At 38.7% G+C, this 19,158-nt stretch overlaps 2 protein-coding genes across 4 annotated transcripts in view; both read right to left on the minus strand.

The window, feature by feature from the left end:
• Positions 1-1,175: 1,175 nt before the first annotated feature.
• LOC127575185 (interleukin-22 receptor subunit alpha-2-like) lies at positions 1,176-7,552 on the minus strand. The gene is made up of 6 exons (XM_052024885.1): positions 7,478-7,552; positions 5,196-5,313; positions 3,141-3,319; positions 2,316-2,488; positions 1,675-1,825; positions 1,176-1,307 (listed from the first exon to the last, which is right to left on the minus strand). The coding sequence occupies exons 1-6, from the start codon at positions 7,545-7,547 to the stop codon at positions 1,297-1,299; spliced, it is 702 nt and encodes a 233-aa protein (XP_051880845.1). The 5' UTR covers positions 7,548-7,552; the 3' UTR covers positions 1,176-1,296.
• Positions 7,553-14,382: 6,830 nt separating this feature from the next.
• LOC127575280 (interferon gamma receptor 1-like) overlaps positions 14,383-19,158 on the minus strand; it is a 33,511-nt gene continuing 28,735 nt past the window's right edge. For all 3 annotated transcript variants that reach the window (XM_052025034.1, XM_052025033.1, XM_052025032.1), the window contains one exon: positions 14,383-19,090. In XM_052025034.1, coding sequence (XP_051880994.1) covers positions 18,674-19,090 — 417 coding nt within the window. In that variant the 3' untranslated portion in view covers positions 14,383-18,673. The remainder of the gene's footprint in view (positions 19,091-19,158) is intronic.

Raw genomic sequence — 19,158 nt, forward strand, 5'->3', positions numbered from 1 at the left:
GTTTAATACTTTCAAAGAAATGATATGGGAATCACTGGCAAGGCTGGAATTGATCGCCCATGTCTAATTACTCTTGAGAAGGCAGAGGAAATAATGGGCTGCCTTCTTCAACAATTCAGTATCATCTGGCGAAGACAATCTAGCAGCCCTGCTGAGTAGGAAGTTGCTGGATTTTGATCCAGTGCTGTATTTCCATGGCACTAGGATGTAAGACTTAGAAGGAAACAGTTGGAGTGGTGTTTCCATGCATCTGCTACCTTAAACCTTGTTCATGGTGGAGGTAACAGGTTTAGAAGAAAACTTGGCGACTTGCTGTAATGTATCTTGTAAGTGCCTCACACTGTACCCAAGATTGGAGGTGCCGCAAAGAGTGAAGTTTGGAAGAGGAGGATAGAGTACCAGTCAAGAAGGCTGCTTGGACATGGATGGTATCCAGCTTCCGGAGTTGTTGGAGCTTCACTCATTCAGGAGACAGTATTCCATCACTCTCCCTTTCTGTTCCTTTTATATTGCTGAAAGGTTTTGGGGAGTCTGGAGACTTACTTGCTGCAAAATATCTAACCACTCACTTCCTCTTGTAACCACAGTTTTTATGTAGTTAATCCGGTTAGGATTCTGGTCAATGGTGACTGCCAGCAATTGGTGAATGAATGCTCTTTCCACTGAAACAGATACTAAATTGGCAATAGGCAAAATCCTGAAAGAGGAATGGTAAATTGGAATCTGGAATTATGCTTGGAAGTGGGGATAGAAAAGATTTGGGTAGCTGGTACAGGAACAGTTCTGAAGCAGAGTTAACGGTAGCCTGAAGCATAGGAAGTGGATCTGAAATTAAAGCAGTGTGCCTCTGAATGAACCATGAGAACAGATTGTTGAATAGACATTGCTTGTAAATATTAAATATATTAGGCTTTGGATAAAATAACGTTTCAAAGTTAATTTTATTGTGTTACATTATTTTTAAATCTACTACATCTAAATGATTGTTTGAAGTATGGATCTTGATGAAAGGCCTCTGCATCATGTAATTTGTAGCACACCATCAAAATAATCATCTTTAAATTTAATTTTAATACAAATACTTAGGTTAAAATAAATATTGTGATTTTCAGTAAACTAATATTAAATTTAACTAAATTGAACATATTTTTAACTGTCGCCAGTACATTTCCTTTGTTGATAGCCACTAAGAATTTGTAAACAATTTTCAATTTATTCCTTTGTTGATTTGATCATAGAGTTAATAAAGGTACATTCAGACAATCCTCTTCCACGTTGCCTTGCTATTACAGCTTCTTATTGGATATCTGGGCAGAAAACAGAAGTGGTCAAATACCATTCACTGTTGCAATAGACCATTAATTTCATTACAGGACAATGAAAAAGACCAATTGTTTTATAAATCGAAGCTTGCTGATAGAAACTGTAGAATTTTCACAGACTTTTTCATATACAGGCAATTTCAAAGCCATTTATCCCCAATTATGTATCATCACTTTCAGAAAAGGGAGAAGAGGGATAAAAAGAAATAACTAGCTAAATGTTTCACAGAACGAAGGTAAATATTAATGCCAGTATTATATCAAATTGAAAGGAAAAGAAAACACCCCTTTTGATCCAAAATGTGACATTAAATCTGTTACTTTCTATCCATCTAGGTTCTCTATGACTTACCCTGAAAGGTTGTCACACATTTCTTTCCACCATATTCACTGACTTTGCTGAAAATGGGAATCTTAATTTGGGCACGCACGCAGTAAGTTGTTTTTGGTTTCAGGTTCCGTATGTTCAAGGTGATACCAGTTGCTGTGTACAATTCAGATCTCTGTATAAAATAAGAAATTGTATGTAATTTGAAAAAGTGCCAAGATTCTTACTCATTTTTTTGTATGAATTACTATCCCATAACATAACCATAAGAAATTGAAGTAGGCCATTTGGCCTCTTGTGCCTGCTCAATAAGATCATGGTCAATCTTGTACTGCAGCTCCACTTTCCTGCACTAACCCCTTATATAAGAAAATAAGAAATAAGGAATTTGTAAGCCGATGACATGTCATTCCCATAACACAAGGATATGCTTCTACTCTGAGCCTAGACTAAACTTTCTTTGACTCAGTGGTTCTGTCTAACAAGTCCTATATGGAAGATCCTTTGCTTTCATATAGTGTATCAGAAGAAGCTGCTCTCTAGGGAATCAAAAAGTGTTAGCAGCTTCATGAAAGGGGTGTGGACACTAGAATGCCAATATTATAGATGTTTCTTTAACAGAACTATTGTGCATTACTACCATAATCACATAGCTTTAATCTTACATTGTCTACCAGATTGCTTGAAATTTCTATTAGATATTCAACATCATTATATAGTTTATCCAAGGTAATCCAGGAACCATTTTTACTTCTGAAAGGTGTTCGTGGAATGAGCAGTTTCACCAATATTGATCTTGCCTGGGGTATGAGTTTAATCCTTGGCGGACCAACAGCAGCTAAAGATAAAACAAAATGTGGCATAAGGTGAAAATTTATCATATTAATGTGAATCCATCAAATACATTTTACATGATTCAAAACACACATGAATTGTAGCCCAATGAATTCCTTTTTTTGTAATAATTATCATACTGTTAGCATAAAGGCAGAGGTCCAATTTTATTTAGTGGGACTTTCCACAGATTCAACAGCGAACTGTATTGAGTTTCCAAAAACAATTTATTTATCAAACAGTTACAAAGCATGATGGAAACGAACCTATGTTTACTTCTTTAAATGAGGTAGGTGACTGGATGGTTTGTTTATCCTTCTCTAGATTAGTTTTAGGATTTTTGAGAGCAGATTAAAACCAGTATTGGTGCAATCAGACCACTTTTCTTTCCAGGACTAGCCTTTCCAGGATAGGCTTTCCTTTCCGTTTCATACTTCCTTTTTACCTATACCTCACCTATCTCACAGCATGCACAAACAATAAAAAACCTGTCTGAGTTGTGGTCCTTACAGACACAGGCCTAAAAATTCTAAAGTACCCCATTAGGTGTGCTACAGGCACATGGCAACAAACATTTCTGCCATTAGTTCCCACATGACTCATCCATCAGAAATACTCAGTGTAAATTGTAAGCATATTAATATATAATTACTTACTTTCCCAAAAGGGTATAATCCTTTCACTCATGACCCAGTTTGATTGGCCGTTGGCTGTTTGGGCTTGAACTCTTGCGAAGTGTGGCTCCATGAAATGTTTTGTCTCTTGTGTGAGGTCACAGTATGTCCGCCTAATCTTCCAGCACTCCGTCTTATTATTCCATTGTCTCTCTCCATACCTACAATGGATAATTTTGTTTTGACTCAAGTGCTAGTGAATCAAACAAAGTGTGAATCAAATGGATTATTAGCATTTTAGTAGATTATGTCATGTCTGAAATCCATTAGAAGAAAAGTTTGAAAAAGCAATCAACAATGCCTTGGCTCAGTGAGTGCAGAACCAAGTCAACTTCAGGGGCTCTTTGAATTCATACAGATTCTATGATAATGTTTGGATATTTACTCTGAATGATGTGGAATTCTGAGAGGTTACTGACCAGAGAAAGTGGAATAAATTAGCTTGTGATGGAAGAAACACTGGTTCAAATGCTGCAGAATGATCCATGACTGAATGAGGGCTTCTCATTGAAGTAGCATAAAGACGAGATGTATTGTAATAATTTTGATGCTAATTCAGTAGTTGACAGATCTCTAACTGCTTCATCCAACATGGAACCAAAAATGGGGCTTAAATGTATTCCCAATATGTATAGTATCAGTGAGAATATTACTTTTCATTGACCCAGAGTAAGTTTTTCTTAATATTTGAATGATGAGTCTGTGATAAAGTCTGCTGTAACTTTCTTTTTTAATCTTTTAGGAAATTTCAAATTAATACACATAACAATAGTGATTATACACATGGTGCAAAGAGATCGGGATTACAATAGTAACAATTGACATATACAAACACGGGGTAAAATATATAATCTGAACCTCCCAATCTCTTACTAAGTGAACATGATACAAAAGAATTTGAAAAGAAATTTGATTATATGAAAAGAGAACCCCAAAAATAAAAGAATAATAATAAACAAAAGCAAACCAAAAACTTCAAAAAAAGAAAGCTGAACTGTTATTTCTTTAGTTAAAAAACATTATGTCGTTAGCTCCGCTCCTCTATATTCAAATAGAAGGTTATTGAAAGGGATTCGAGAAAGGTCTCAGTCTGCTGTAATTGTTAAAAATAAAAAAACAGATAATGAAAGTTGTCCAACCTCATCCTTTCAGAGAATTGTTATTCAGTCTTTCTATAGGCTTCCTAGCTATTTCTTAAATGATTCCTAAAACTTTTTCTCTGCTACCCATTGTTAAATTTTATTCACTGTAGAGATTTTCGCTATCAATCCTAAATTTACTATTTATTTGTTTGATCCTATGCTCTCTTGAGCACTTGAATGGCTCAGACTGAAGAAATATTCAAAATTTTTTTTCATATTCTTTACTATCTTGTTCACATCTCTGTAACCTTTTGATTTCAGAAATTAAATTCTTCTGGTCTTCCTCAAAACTCACTTCTCTAATCTCAGAACTGACTTTTGAAAGATCACAAAAATAGTAAATACTGGAAACACTCAGTTGGCCAGACAACATCTTCAGAAAGAGGAACAAAGTTAATGTTTGCTTTAGAAAGATTAAGTACCCCAAGCTTCAGGGTTTTCCATTATCTATATGGTGTATCACTTCTTCAAAAAAAATGTAAGATGCCGGCCAAGAAAGATCTTTACCTTTCTAGCTACACTTTATTAGGCTGTCACCATGCAAGTGTTTCTAAAGCATATTCTTGATAGCTTGAGTCAATATTTTATCTGGTGCTGGATTAATATGGATGAGATTTTTGTACTGGGTCTCTCCAGTATTCATTAACTCCTATAATATTCCACATATCTCATCCTCAATACCTCTACATACCATCCATCCCATTTTATTTTGAGCCCCAATAACTGGTTTACATTATCCACTTGGTTTGGTTGCTATGTATCCTTTTATTATGCTGATTGCCCCTTTTGGTGTAGGAGTCCTTTAGTGTTATGATAGGTATCTTCCAGCTTCTCTGACTACCTTTTCAACACATTTTTGCAATTTTTTATACTTATCTCAATAAAAGAAACCAACATTTTGTATTGCACGATGTAAACTGCATTGTTGCTATAGTGGCTGCCTTTCTGCCATTGTAAAACATTGTAGAAGTCAGTAGACTTGAAGTTCACCTGCTGTGGCTCTGGAATATGACCTGAAGATAAGACAAGAACTGGTTATGTTGAATAATGAAAAGGTTGAAGAGCACATGTACTAATACAAGATTTACAAGAATTTTTCTTCGTTTCACTGATCTCCCAAATTGCCTAGGAAATGTTAGTTTATGTTCTGGGAATCTTTGTTAGTAATTGTATTTTATGAGTCTTTTGGCTGGTGATCTGTACCTACTAGTGTAAGGCCATGCGTATTCTTCAACCACCTATGACCATTTAACTAATCCAGGGCACCAAATCCCAGCAACCCTGGGGCTAGTCAGGAAATGTACACCTTGCATGGCCAAGAAGACTAGCCATTGTGATGACAGGTTAAGCTATGTCTTGTTCTTTAAATTTTGTTTTACTGTGTTACACAATTCACAGAATCTTATAACCAAGTTACACAGTCATTCTTACAACATGAGAAATATGGGGAGGATTAGGCCTATCAGTCCTTTGAGTCTGCTTTGTCACTCAGTAAGATCATGGCGTTCCAATCTTGGCTTCAACATTATTTTCCTGCCCTTTCTCATATACCTTGACTCCTCTGTACCTCAGACTTCTGTCAAACTCCATAACCTAACTTAACTCTGTATTTGTAACAGTTCACACAACATAAGGTAGAAGTGAGAATAATTAGGGACATTTTACTTGGGAGAAAATATTCAGTAAAATTTATAAATATTACCACACGTCAGGTAAATTCTCGTTAAAATTTTGCTTTGATAAAAAGGTTAATTACTAATACTTATATACTATTCATTTAACAAACATTTGATGTTAAAAGAATTGGTTTTACTATTTAGCTTCCTGTTTGTTACATGTTCTTTAAAAGGCACATTAGATATGTGCAGGATAAGTGTTACATGCGTGCTTGTGACAATGTTAATGTTGCACTGTGATTTGTAGGTTCTTTATATCCTTTTGACCCAATTCTTCAAGCTTCAGTTGATCAAATGGGAGCTAGAAAAATAGTTAACTAAAGTTCAAAGCGAACAGAGGATCAACCTTCTTAACAACCCACCCCTACCCCCCCCAAGATTCCATGAGCCTCACGGTCTTGAAGTCTGATGCTTCTTGGGCCCAATCTGATGGATTAATAAAGCCTTCAGGATAGAACTCCAAAATCAGGATGAGAAAAAAAACAGGGAACATCTGATCAGGTCAAGTAATTCATATGGAGCTTCATTCTCCATATCTCAAACAACCAGTAGACAATGCCATAAGAAAATTACCAGTGTTTAAGTTAAACTATTTTCATTATCCAGTTTATAGGGCAGATTGTTTGAGTCAAGGTTGGGGAATGTTCCAGTCTATGCTCGTGGGACGACAGAGATGTTAGAAGCAGCCAGAAAATCACACTTATTTGAATAATCTGTTTTCATTTTGTTCTGACCTTTTCCAAATCCTTTGTACAGCCAGAGCTGGTTAACTAAGTAGCTTGCCGATTTCATGCGTTTTTGACAACTACACAATTCATTATGGGGGAAATTAGCTGATGGAAAATTATGGCTGCATTGTATACACTATTCTTGAACTTCACCTGTGGTAACAGTGACCAAGTGAGTTCATCTCAAGCGAGTAAGTACATGTCAATCTGACCAACTGGCAAAAACAAACACCACTGTATACTTTAGCAGCACCCCACTGGAGGTTTCCCAAGACTCAGTATTTTTATAGAGAAACAAAAGACTGCAGATGCTGGAACCTAGATGACCACTTTAAGTAATTCCCACGCCCCTTCCCTCCCCCCCCCCCCCCCCCCCCCCATGCTCCTTCTTTTCTTCCCTTTCCTAAGCTATCTCTCTTTTTTCAACCCCTCTTTTTTTTCTCCTTACCTTTGACCCATCCCCCGGTGGATCTGCTCTCCCCTCCTCCCCCACACCTGCCTATCACTATCTCTTACCTGCATCTACCTATCACCACCTTGTGCCCAACCTGCCTCCCCTCTTTTGTCCATCTATCACTGCTCTGCTTTTCCCTCCTATATATTGGGCTTCCCCTTTTCCTATCTTCAGTCCTGAAGAAGAGCCCTGTCCTGAAATGTTGACCGCCTGCTTTTCTCCATGGATGCTGCCTGGCCTGCTGAGTTCCTCCAGCATCATAGTGTTTTTCATCAGTATTTTTATAGACATACATGAAAGTAACATATGATTTGCTTACCAGAAACTTGTGAACAAACTAGATGTGGGAAACCCAATAACACCAGCAGCTGAATGGAGAATCTTCCCATCTTGCCTCCACCACTAACGGCTCTGAATTGGCTTTTATCAGATAGAAAAGCAGAAATGAAACTATGTAATTTAAAAGATGTTTATATAAAAAAAGTTCCCCTTGGTAGTTGGGGTTTGTTCGAGCAAAACCTCTTCCTACCTTCCCGTAGTCCTAGCCTGTACCAGGGAACCAAAATATTTATAGCACATAAGGAGTCAGCCATTCAGCCATTGTATCTTGGCTGGTTGTAAAATAAGCTCTCAGGCCTAATCCCACTGTCCAACGCTGGATCTTTAGTCCTTCAGGTCAGGGTCTAAGGACATATCCAAGTAGTGTTAAATATGATGGGGATTTCTGCCTCCACTGCCCATTTGAATTAAGAAGTAAATATTTGCTTAAAATGAGGTTAATTGTAGAAATAAATGGACATTAAGAATTGTCTTTAATAACCAGAGACATTTAGAAATAGTTGAAAAGGTGTTTGACAAAAAAACAGCTATTAAGGAGGCATCAGGGTCTCAGGATCAACCTCCGGAGGTCTGGTTGACTCTTGCAGACGTCTCTGTCTTGAGGGACAGCTGCATTCGTGAGCTCTGGAGCTTGAGTTGACTTCCAGGGTCATTAAAAGTAAATGCAGCTGTGGGAAAAGCATTAGGAGAGGGTAGATTGGATGGCAAATGTGATGAGTAGCTATGATTCCAATTAACCCAGCTTCTAGAAGATTTGTGGTGTTCTACATAGCAAGGAGCATTGTCTTATGCTACAGCATGATATTGATCAGCTGGAAAGTTGGGCGGAGCAATAGCAGGTCAAACTTAATCCTAATAAATACAGAGGGATGCATTTTGGAAGATCAAATAAGGGTAGGACATAAACAGTAAATTGTAGGGCCCTAGGTACTGTTGATGAACAGAGGGACGTTAGGGTGCAAGTCCATTAATCCCTGAAAGTAGCAGCTCAGGTAGATAGGGTGGTGAAGAAGGCATATAAGATACCTGCCTTCATCAGCCGTGGCAGACAAGATGAGAACAGGAACATTATATTGCAACTTTATAAAACGTTGGTTAGCCCATAGATGGAGTGCTGGTTGCCACGATATAGGAAGGATGTGATTGCGGTGGAGAAGGTGCACAGAGGCTTACCAGGACTGGACTGGAGCATTTCAGTTATAAGGAGAGGTTGGATGGGCTGGATTTGTTTTCCCTGCAGTGGAGGAGCCTGATAGAGGTGTACAAAATTATGAAGGGGATGGATAGTAAGAATCATTTTCCCAGGGTCAGGGTTTTTAAAATAAGAGGGGATAGGTGAGAGGTGGGAGGTTTAGAAGGGAACTGAAGGGGATTTTTTTCCCACAGACAGTGGTTGGGTTTTGGAATGCATTGCCTGAGGAAGTGATGGAGGCAATATTCACAACATTTACGTAGCAATTAGATGAGCACTTGAATTGTTGAGGCAAAAAAGGCTATAGACCAAATGTAGGTAAATGGCACTTGTATAAATAGGTACAATGGTCCACAGGAACATGGTGGGTCAAAAAGCCATGAGTCTATAATTTCAGAGCAAATAGTTCTGAAGTTATAGTATCCTAATTTTACTCATGAGTAGTGTTTAGACTGGATTTCTCAACCAAATGAAATAGTTTCTTTGTTTTTGCCCATCGTAAATTTGGGGAAGGCTAATCTCATTGGGATAAGACAGGATCTGACTGAAGTCTACATCTGCACAGTAGAAAGTATTCAAAGGAAAAACAGCAAGGGTTCAGGGCCAACATTTTCCTGTAAGGGTAAAAGCCAGGGGTAACAATGTTCAGGGAACCCTGAATATGGCAGGTATAGGGAACTGCCTGTCAGGAATACAAAAAGTGTGGGAAAGTTCTTAAAAGGGAAATTAGGAAGGCAAAGAGAGGTCACGAAATATCACAGACAGGATTATAGGTATATTAAGGGCAAAAGAATAACCAGGAAAAGAATAGGGCCCATTATGGACAACAGGGTCAATCTCTCTATGGAGTCAGAAGTTGTAGGAGTGGTCCTAAATGAATCAGTATTCAGTGAGGAAATGGACTTTGTAGTTAGGGAATTTAGCGAAGGGGAAGGTGAAAATCTAGTGCAAGTCTCAATAAATAAAGAGGATGTACTCAATGCCTCAGTGGGCTTAAAGGTGGATAAATCCCCCAAAGTTGGATGAGATCTATCCCAAGCTGCTGTGAGAGGCAAAGGAAGAGATTGCTGGGGCTTTAACTGAGATTTTTAAATCTTTGCTGACCACAAGTGAGAATCCTGTTGACTGGAGGACAGCAAACGTGGTCTCCCTTTTCAAGAAGGGCAGTGGGGAAAAGACTGGTAATTCTAGACCTGTGAGCTTAACATCAGTAGTTGGGAAGTTATTGGAGAAAATGATGGGGGACAGGATTAATGATCACTTGGAATGATGGGGTCTAATCAGTCAACACGGCTTTGTCAGGGGCAGATCCTGTTTGACCAATCTGACTGAATTTTTTGAAGAGGTTACTAAGTGTATAGATGAGGGCAGAGCAGTAGATGTGGTTATATGGACTTCAGTAAGGCCTTTGACAAGGTCCCACATGGGAAACTGGTCCAAAAATTAGGGCCCATAGTATCCAGGGCAATTTAGCAAACAGGATCCAAAATTGGCTCAGCAGTAGGAGACAGAGAGTGATGCTAGAGGGTTGCTATAGTGATTGGGTGCTTGTGACCACTGGTGTTTCTCAGGTATCAGTGCTGGGAGCTTTGCTGTTTGTAATATATGTGAATGATCTGGATGTGGATGTAAAAGGCATGATCCTTAATTTCACAGATGACACAAAGATGGGCGGAGTTGTGGATAGTGTGGAGGATAGACTAAAGATAGACTTAGGTTGTGCTGATTAAAAGGGCTGATAAATGGCAGATGGAATTTACTCCAGATAAATGGGAGGTGATGTATTTTGGGAACACTAATGAAGCTAGAACGCACACCATCAATGATAGGGTCTTAGGAAGTGCTGATGAATGGAACAATCTTGGAGTACAAGTCCATAGATCCTTGAAGGTGGCAGTGCAAGTATATAACATGGTTAGGAAGGCATATGGGACACTGGCCTTCATTAATCAAGGCACTGAATACAAAAGCAGAGAGGTTATGCTCCAACTTAATAAAACTTTGATTAGGCCTCAAATGGAATACTATGTGCAGTGCTGGGCGCCACAGTATAGGAAGGATGTGATAGCGCGAGAGATGGTGTAGTGGAGATTTACCAGAATGTTGCCTGGAATGGAGCGTACCAGTTATGAGGAGAGACTGGAGAAGCTAGGTCAGTTCTCCTTGGAGCAGAGGAAGTTAAGAGGAGACATGATTGAGGTATATAAAATTATAAGGGGTAAAAATAGGGCACATAAACATAGAATCTAGAACATAGAACAGTACAGCACAGGAACAGGCCCTTCAGCCCACAATATTTGTGCTGACCACGCCAAATTACACTCATTCCATCTGCCAGCACATGATCCGTATCCCTCCTTTACTTGCATGTTCTTGTGCCTGTCCGATTGCCTCTCAAACTCCACTATCGTGTCTGCTTCCACCACCACCCCTGGCAGCGTGTTCCAGGCACCCACCAGTCTCTGTGTAAAAAAGAACTTGCCCCGCACATCTCCTTTAAACTTTCCCCCTCTTACCTTAAGGCTGGGCTTGGTTAGTAGCTGACCCTGGGAAAAAGACTCTATCTATCTACCCTGCCTATGCTTCAATGATTTTATAAACTTCTCTGATGTCTCCCCCTAGCCTTCAACACTCCTGAGAAAACAATCCAAGTTTGTCCAACCTCTCTGCAGGTGGACTGCAGGAAACTTTCCCCCTTATCAAAGGTAGACATAAAGAGACGTAGATAAAGGATAAGTGGGAAGCGATTCAGAGGGAATATGAGGGAGACTTTTTTTCACCCAGAGAGTGGTGAGTGCCTGGAATATATTGCTGGAGAGAGTGATTGAAGTGAGTTTGCTGACAGCATTTAATAAGTCTCTAGATGAGCACTTGAATTGCCTGGCCATAGAAAGGAATGGGCCAAGTGCTGGGAGATGGGATTTGTGTGGATGGGTGCCCACTGGCTGGCTTGGATATGATCTATCTTCTCAACTCAAGGGAGTATAAACCTGGTTTATACTACCAATTTTTTAATATATATTTACGGGATTAGGCATTGTTTTCCCCCTATTGAATTTCACCATTCTGTTAGTTCTTTTGTGTCATTTGTATCTACACATTAGCTGTCAACTTTCATAACTGGACACATTTGCTATTCATAGTTTATACCCCTTTGTTCCTAAGTGTTAAAGGTAAGATCAGCTTAGAATTGTCCTAGAGCTCATGTCACGTACAATTCTTGAATCTAAATGGTTTGGCAAATTAGATTTAAAGCATCTGTAATTTTTGCTTATTTTTAATGCCAAGTTGCAGTGTGTGTTAATTATATGGCCAGTGTCGACTAAAGGGTTCAAATCAATCATTTAAGGGATTTAAGTATAAATATTCAGTGGTAGCTGATGGAGTCAAAAGTTGCAATAAAGTTAATAGTCCTAATTAAGATTCACAGTTGTTTTCAATAGGTTTAATTCTCCCAATTAGCTTAAATTCCTGCCTCCCTCCACAGTTCTTTCAGCTGAACTGAAGTAAGTGGGACTTGCTTGTCTGGACTGCAGCAGAGGTAAAAGTTTGAAAATGTCCAAAGGATTCCCAGCTTAATTCAGATCACCAGAGTAGTTTATGAGAATATGGTCACTGGGTTTCAATTCTGGATTTCCCCTATCAGAGCACTGTTGAGGTATCTACTAGGACTGCAGTAGTTCAAGGAAGTGGCTCACAACTGGGCGGGGCTGTGGTTAGCTCCCATCTGGAGTAATATGTCTAGTTCTGAACACTAGATATCAGGGATATGTTGACTTTGGAGCACAGAGTGTTGCATTTGACTGGTACTGCTGGTGTGATGCAAAAAAGTTCATAGAAGCCACACAGAAGGAAACCCTTTGGTAGATCCTGTCTGGTTATTTTTTTTCTGGTAACTTGCAGACAGCATTTATTGAGTGCAGTGTAGATAAAATAAAGCTTCCAGCCATCTGTGTTCAACTGTATGGAACTCTTTTCCAGAGGTGTTTTGTTTTCTTAGTTCCTTGGTCATCATTGATTTGTGTAAGACAAGATCTCCACCTACTGGTAGGAATACAATCTGTTGTACCATTATTACCACTCTTACAAGAGACTCAGATTAGTTTATTGTCATGTACACTAGGGTGCAATGAAATTCCTTGCTTGAGTGAAGCACAGAGAGTGAACAGTATACACAGTAATAATAAATACAGCAACAAACACAAAACAATAGAATGGTGCAAAGTATAGTAGTGTAAACTTAAATAGTGCAAAAAGAAATGCTGAAGTGACAATAAGAGGTAGGGGTTTGAGAATGTGGCAGCACCACTGGAAAGGCGAGATGAAAGGTGATTGGTTCAGAAGTCTGACAGCTGTGGGGAGGAAGTATTCTTGAGACTGGTTGACAGGTCTACCAAGCTCCTGTACCTTCTGGAAGGTAGAAGAGTGGAAAGGTAATCGTGTACTGAGGAAAAACATTTTTACCGAGCACATAGTTGAATCTGGAATGCATGTGCTGCAGAGGTGGAGGTGGATTCCATTTGTGGCCTTCAAGAGGGAATTGTGTGAGAAAAGATTTGCAATGTTACAAAGAGGAGGTGAATGACTGGAATTAGAGTTGCTCTGGCAGAGAGCTGGTGGACACAGTCCTTCTGTGATGTAATCATTCTATATGCATTATAAAAACATGGATTTTTACTATTTGGTCAAGCCTCTGGAAAATGTCTCTGCTTCTAAGGAAGAAATGCCCACAATTGATCTTGTGCACCACCACCCCCCTCCCCCACCCCTCCCCCCAACCCATATGACTGCTAGTAGGTGAGTCATTCGTAACTATGATTCATAATTACAATGTGAATGAACAGGAAACCTTCAAAGCATATGTTGGGTTTTTCCCTCCTGTGTTACTTTCATTTTATAATCTTGTGACTCAAGATCTGTAACACAAATATTGAGCAACTTTCCAAAACAATTTTAGCCCTGGAATCTTTCACTTGGTCAGGATCTTGCAAATAATCCCTGTATCTGTTATGCCAAAAGTTTAGCAAACATTTACACAAGATAGTAGAGCAGATTCCAGCATGTAATTATATTAAAGTCTGAAGCATACACTGAAGAGAGAATCTCATTTGCTTATTGTTTCTGTTAATGATGGCAATGAAAATTGATGTTATTTATTTAAGTGGCAGGCTATTCAGAGGAAAAAATGTATAAAACATGAAGTAGCATTCATACTGCTGCTTTCATGAACTGCAGGAGGCCCCATAGTGCATAACATCTAATGAAGTGCAGTCATGTCAGAAATATAGCAGCCAAATTGCATACTGCAAGGTGGCTCAAATACCAAGGTAATAAAATTGCATCAACTGTTGCAGAGATGTAAATCCAGCGAATAAACATCAACCACGTAATGAGGGACCTTCTGGCTCCTCTTCAAAATAGTGCCATGGTCACCTTTGTATCCACCTGACAAAAAGTGCCTTCAGTTCAACATTTTCAGATGCACAGCACTTCCCCCGGTACTTAAGTATTGATCTAGTTTACATTTCCAAGATTCAAATTCAGGCTTGAACCCTTGACTTTCTCTCAAGAGGTGAGAGTACTCAACTTGAACTCAGTCAATACCTTCATTAAGAAACTGTCTCAAATTTAATGAAAAACAATTATCTATTACTCTAGATTTTACTAATTAGTATTCAGTTTGTAACAGAAACCCGAGTTGATATTAATTTATTTTCCTTTCATATAGCTACATGTTACATCATACATTTTCATGTGATTCCATCCATTGGGAATATGGGACAGGTTTGACAACCAGCTGGTCTTGTATGGCTTTGGCACTCTCTCACACTCTACCAACAAGCCATCAATTTGTATATAACGCAGGAAAAAATCCCTTGGTACTTTCCAAAGAGACGGGTGGGAAAACCAAGCCATATGAGGAGCTATTTGGGCACATAGCCAAAAGCTAGTTACAGTGGAAGCTTTTAAACAGCATTGAGGAGGAAAGAGTTAAAGTTAATAAGTCATTACACAAACTAGCAATCTCCTGCCATATTCCCATTATAATTCAGAAGATATGATGTTTTCACAGTATTAAATCTTGGTTTGGTAGGTTAAAAACAAAGGTAGAACATTATTTAAATGGTGATAGATTGGGAAATGTTAAATGACACAGATCTGGATGCATTTGAACACCAGTCAAGGAATCAACTATGCAGGTGCAGCATGTAGTTAAGGCAGCAAATGGTAAATTGGCTTCATTGCAAGAGGTTTTGAGCAAGACTATCCGATTGCAATTATATAGTGCCTTGGTGAGACTATGCCCTGAGTATTTTGTGCAGTCTTGGTCTCCTTATCTAAGATATATATGCCATAGAGTGGAACAACTGTTCATGAGACTAACTCCTGGGCTGACAGAACTGTCATATGAGGAGAGATTGGGTTGACTGAGTGTGCATTTATTACAGATTAGAAGAATAAAAATAGATCTCATTGAAAGGTACAAAGTTCTGACAGGGCTTGATAAGGCTGTATGTGGGGAGGATGCTGCCCCTCGCTGAAGGGAGGGTGGTGGTCCAGAACCAGGGGTCACGTTCCGGCACATAGACACGATCACAAGGAATGCATGCCAGCATCTTTTCTTTACTTAGGAAGTTAAGGAGGTTTGGCTTGTCACTGAACACTCTAACAAGCCTCTAGAGATGTACTGTTGAAAGTGTCCTGACTGGATGCATTGTGGTCTGGTACAGGAGGCACTGCCTCAAAAAGGCGACATCCATCATCAAAGATCCCCACCATGGAGGTTCTAATTGTGTTCTTTCTTGTAAAAAAAAGTTTTTCTTGTGAATGCTACTTATATGATGCTAGGTGCCTGATGCTGCTGCAAGTAAGTTTTTCATTGCACATCGAGAAAGATGAGTGTGATGATCATATTGAAACTGAGAGAAGACTCAGATGAAGAGTCTACTCCTGCTCCCATTTTTTTCCTAAACATTCATTCTAAATGAGCAACCCATTTCAAAATAGTGTAGAGTATCTCTTGATCTGCTGGAGAATGCAAGCTGCTTCCAGTTGGTTATGCTAACAGCTGCTTATTCAGTCGACATGTATGCCTTTGAAGGGTAATGCGATGCACTCTCCCTCTGTGTTTTATCCTTCACTCATTATACCAAATCATTTACTATTCTTGCTCATTTTCCCTTTTTTGTATCTGATGTTGATTTTCTACTTCTATGACACTAAAATTTTCAATGGGACAGAAATCTCTAAATGGAAACACAAGCTCCACGCTGCTCTGAAATAAGGAGAAACCAAAATGAGTGACAGTAACCATCAAATGCTTGTGGAATAAATTTACTCTCCTTGGTCTGTTGGGAACAACTGGCTAGAACATAGAACACAAGAATAGGTTGACCCACCATGATGCCAATCTAAGTAATCCCATCTGCCTGCATGTGTAACATATCACATGGTCCTATAACCAGCCTGTTTACTAGTCTGTGTAAATGCCTCTTATCTGTATCTACACACTCCCCTAACAGCACTACAGGCACCTACCACTCTCTATATTTAAAAAAAAACTGCCTCTCACATCTCCTTTAAACTTACCCCTCTCACCTTAAACTTGTGCCTTCTAAATTTGACATTTCCACCCTGGGGAAAAAGATTCTGACCACCCTACCTTTGCCCCTCAATTTTTTTTTAAACACTTCTATCAGGTCACCCCTCACCCTCCAACACTCCAAAGAAAACAATCCAAGTTTGTCCAACCTCTCCTTATAGCAAATGCACTCCAATCCAGGCAACATCCTGGCATATCTCTTCTGTGCTTTCTCCAAAACCTCCCCATCCTTCCTATACTGTGCTCATCAGAACTGCAGACAATACTCCAAATGTGGTCTATCTAAAGTTTTATACAGCTGCAGCATTACTTTCTAACTTTTACACTCATGCCCTGACCAATGAAGGCAAGCATGCCATATGCTTTACCACCTTATCCACTTGTTACCACTTTCAGGGAGCTATAGACTTGCACCCCAGGACCCCTCTGTACATCAGTGCTCCCAAGGGTCCTGCCATCAACTGAGTTCTTTCCTCTTGCATTTGGCCTACTAAAATACATCACCTTACTTGTCAGAATTAAATTCCATCTGCCATTCCTCTGCCCAAATTTTCCTCTGATCCATATCCTTTCACAATCTTTCTTGTTATCCACAATTCCACTGATTTTTTTTTCATGTCATCTGCAAATTTACTAATCAAACTATCTACATTTTCATCCAATTCATTAATATACACTACAAACAAGAGGTCCCAGCACTAATTCTTGTGAAACACCAATGGTCACAGATGTCCAGTGAGAAAAACACCCCTTTATCACTACTCAGTCTTCTATGACCAAGCCAATTTTGTATCCAACTTACCAACTCATTGTGGATTCCATGTGATTTAATCTTCTGGACCAGCCCACCATGAGGGACTTTATCAAATGCTTTACTGAAGTCCATATGGACAATATGAACTGCCCTACCATCATCTTCATCACCTCCTCAAAAAAAAACCCTATCAAATTTGAGAGAGAACTTCTCCCACACAAAGCCATGATGATTATTCCTAATAAGTCTGCTTTTCCATTTTTGAGTTAATCCTATCCTTAAGAATTATCTCCAATAATTTCCCTATCACTGATGTAAAGCTCTCCAGTTATAATTTCCTGGATTATCCCTGTTGCCCTTATTAAACAATGGAGCAGTATTGGCTATTCCCCAGTCTTCTGGAATCTCACCTGTGGCCAGGACTTGGTTTTCTCTAGATGGAGATTTGTTACACAATAATAAAATAGAAACATAACTGTATAACTATAATCTTAATGATCTTTTTGTTTTTCATTGTCTAATTAAAAAAAACCTTTAACAATAGAGATTTCACAGAAGAAAGTTGTGGAAAGAGATTTATGATTAAAACAATAATGAAAGTGTGGAGTGAAATGTAGCACCTTCATTTCAATGATCTTATCGGAAAGGAACCAAATTTTGAAATTTGGAGGAAAAAATAACTATGCACAAACTTTTTATTTCACAATGTTAATTTCCTTTGGAATCAAACCTTTCCACGAACAAACCACTGCCTGAGAAATTCATCATTTTACAACTGAGACATAAACTGCATTTCTTGAACTTCAATATTTCTTGAACTTCAATATTTCTTGAACTTCAATATTTCTTGAACTTCAATATTTCTTGAACTTCAATATTTCTTGAACTTCAATATTTCACAGCCAATAGAGTGCTTTGACTCCATTTTTAGAGTCAAAAGTAGCTAGCAATTTCTACCTGCCTCAAACTTCAATGAGATAGTGATTAGATAACGTTATTAACTGTATTGGTGCGAGATAAATTTCACACAGCAGAACTCTCCTCTTATTTGAACAATGCCCTGCAATCTTTTATAGACAACAGCTATAGTTTAGATGTCTTGGACAGTAATAACATATGGGTAATAGCATTCTGAACATTTTTTTTAGTATTGAAAGAAAAATCAAACCTACTACAAGAGCTCACAATTTGATATCATCAATTTGCAGTTCCTGCCAATACAACTCTGCACTTTAACAGTACTGTAGTAAAGTGCTAGTCTGATTTGGAGGAAATATTAACTTCCGCTCAACCAAATGTACTACTGTGGTTCAATAAATTCTCCCTTCCAAACACATAAATTTAACCTTGTACAACAGAGCATTCAAGTACTTGCACTGTATGAATTGTAAGTTAAAACCTGCACATTGTCCTCTGGCTGTAGTCGGAAGCTGCAACAATACATTCCAAGCAGTGTCTTGAGAATGGCAAGTTTTAAAAAAATATTTAGGCCAGCAGAACTCTGGATGTTCAGTTGTGACATTATAAACATCTAATGTGTTCAGCAAGAGGTATCCTCAGTAATGAGTTCCTAATCCATTTCACTGCAGAGGAAGATGTTCTGTCTTTGTATTAGTTCATAAAATATTTAAAACATATTAAATGGAACCTGAGGTTTATCATAACCCCAGTTATCTGCAGTATAATTTTGTTTCATGCCATCAAAATGCGTCTTGCACAAGTCATGACTGCTGTCCAGATCACTGACACCAACTTCAGTATTGTCTGTGCTGACACTTTTTTGATCCATGCCATTTGTATCAATTTTAGCTGCATATGGATCATTCAAGTCAGCATTTACAAGTTCACTGCTGCCTTCATCAGCATTAATTGTACCAGGATCCACATTGTCCAAAGTATTGATGACTTCCTCTTGATCCTGAAATCTACTTGAATCATGAGGTACATCAGTCACCTCCTCCGGTTTTAAAAGTACACATACGCTGCTTTCTTCAGATTTTGGACTGATCACGTTGTATGTTTGGTCACTCACTACGATGTGTGCCTAGAAGTTAGATGACAACCTCAGTTAAATTGAAATGCCAAATAATCTCATCTATTTAAAAAAAAATC

The sequence above is a fragment of the Pristis pectinata genome, chromosome 10 (assembly GCF_009764475.1).
Source record: "Pristis pectinata isolate sPriPec2 chromosome 10, sPriPec2.1.pri, whole genome shotgun sequence".
Lineage (NCBI taxonomy): Eukaryota > Metazoa > Chordata > Chondrichthyes > Rhinopristiformes > Pristidae > Pristis > Pristis pectinata.

Coding starts and splice junctions, on each gene's coding strand:
- LOC127575185 (XM_052024885.1), bottom strand. CDS start 7,547: ATGGGAAGATTCTCCATTCAGCTGCTGGTGTTATTGGGTTTCCCACAT. Junction 5,314..7,477: donor AGTTTGTTCACAAGTTTCTG/GTAAGCAAATCA, acceptor TCTTATCTTCAG/GTCATATTCCAGAGCCACAG. Junction 2,489..3,140: donor GATTATACCCTTTTGGGAAA/GTAAGTAATTAT, acceptor TTTTATCTTTAG/CTGCTGTTGGTCCGCCAAGG.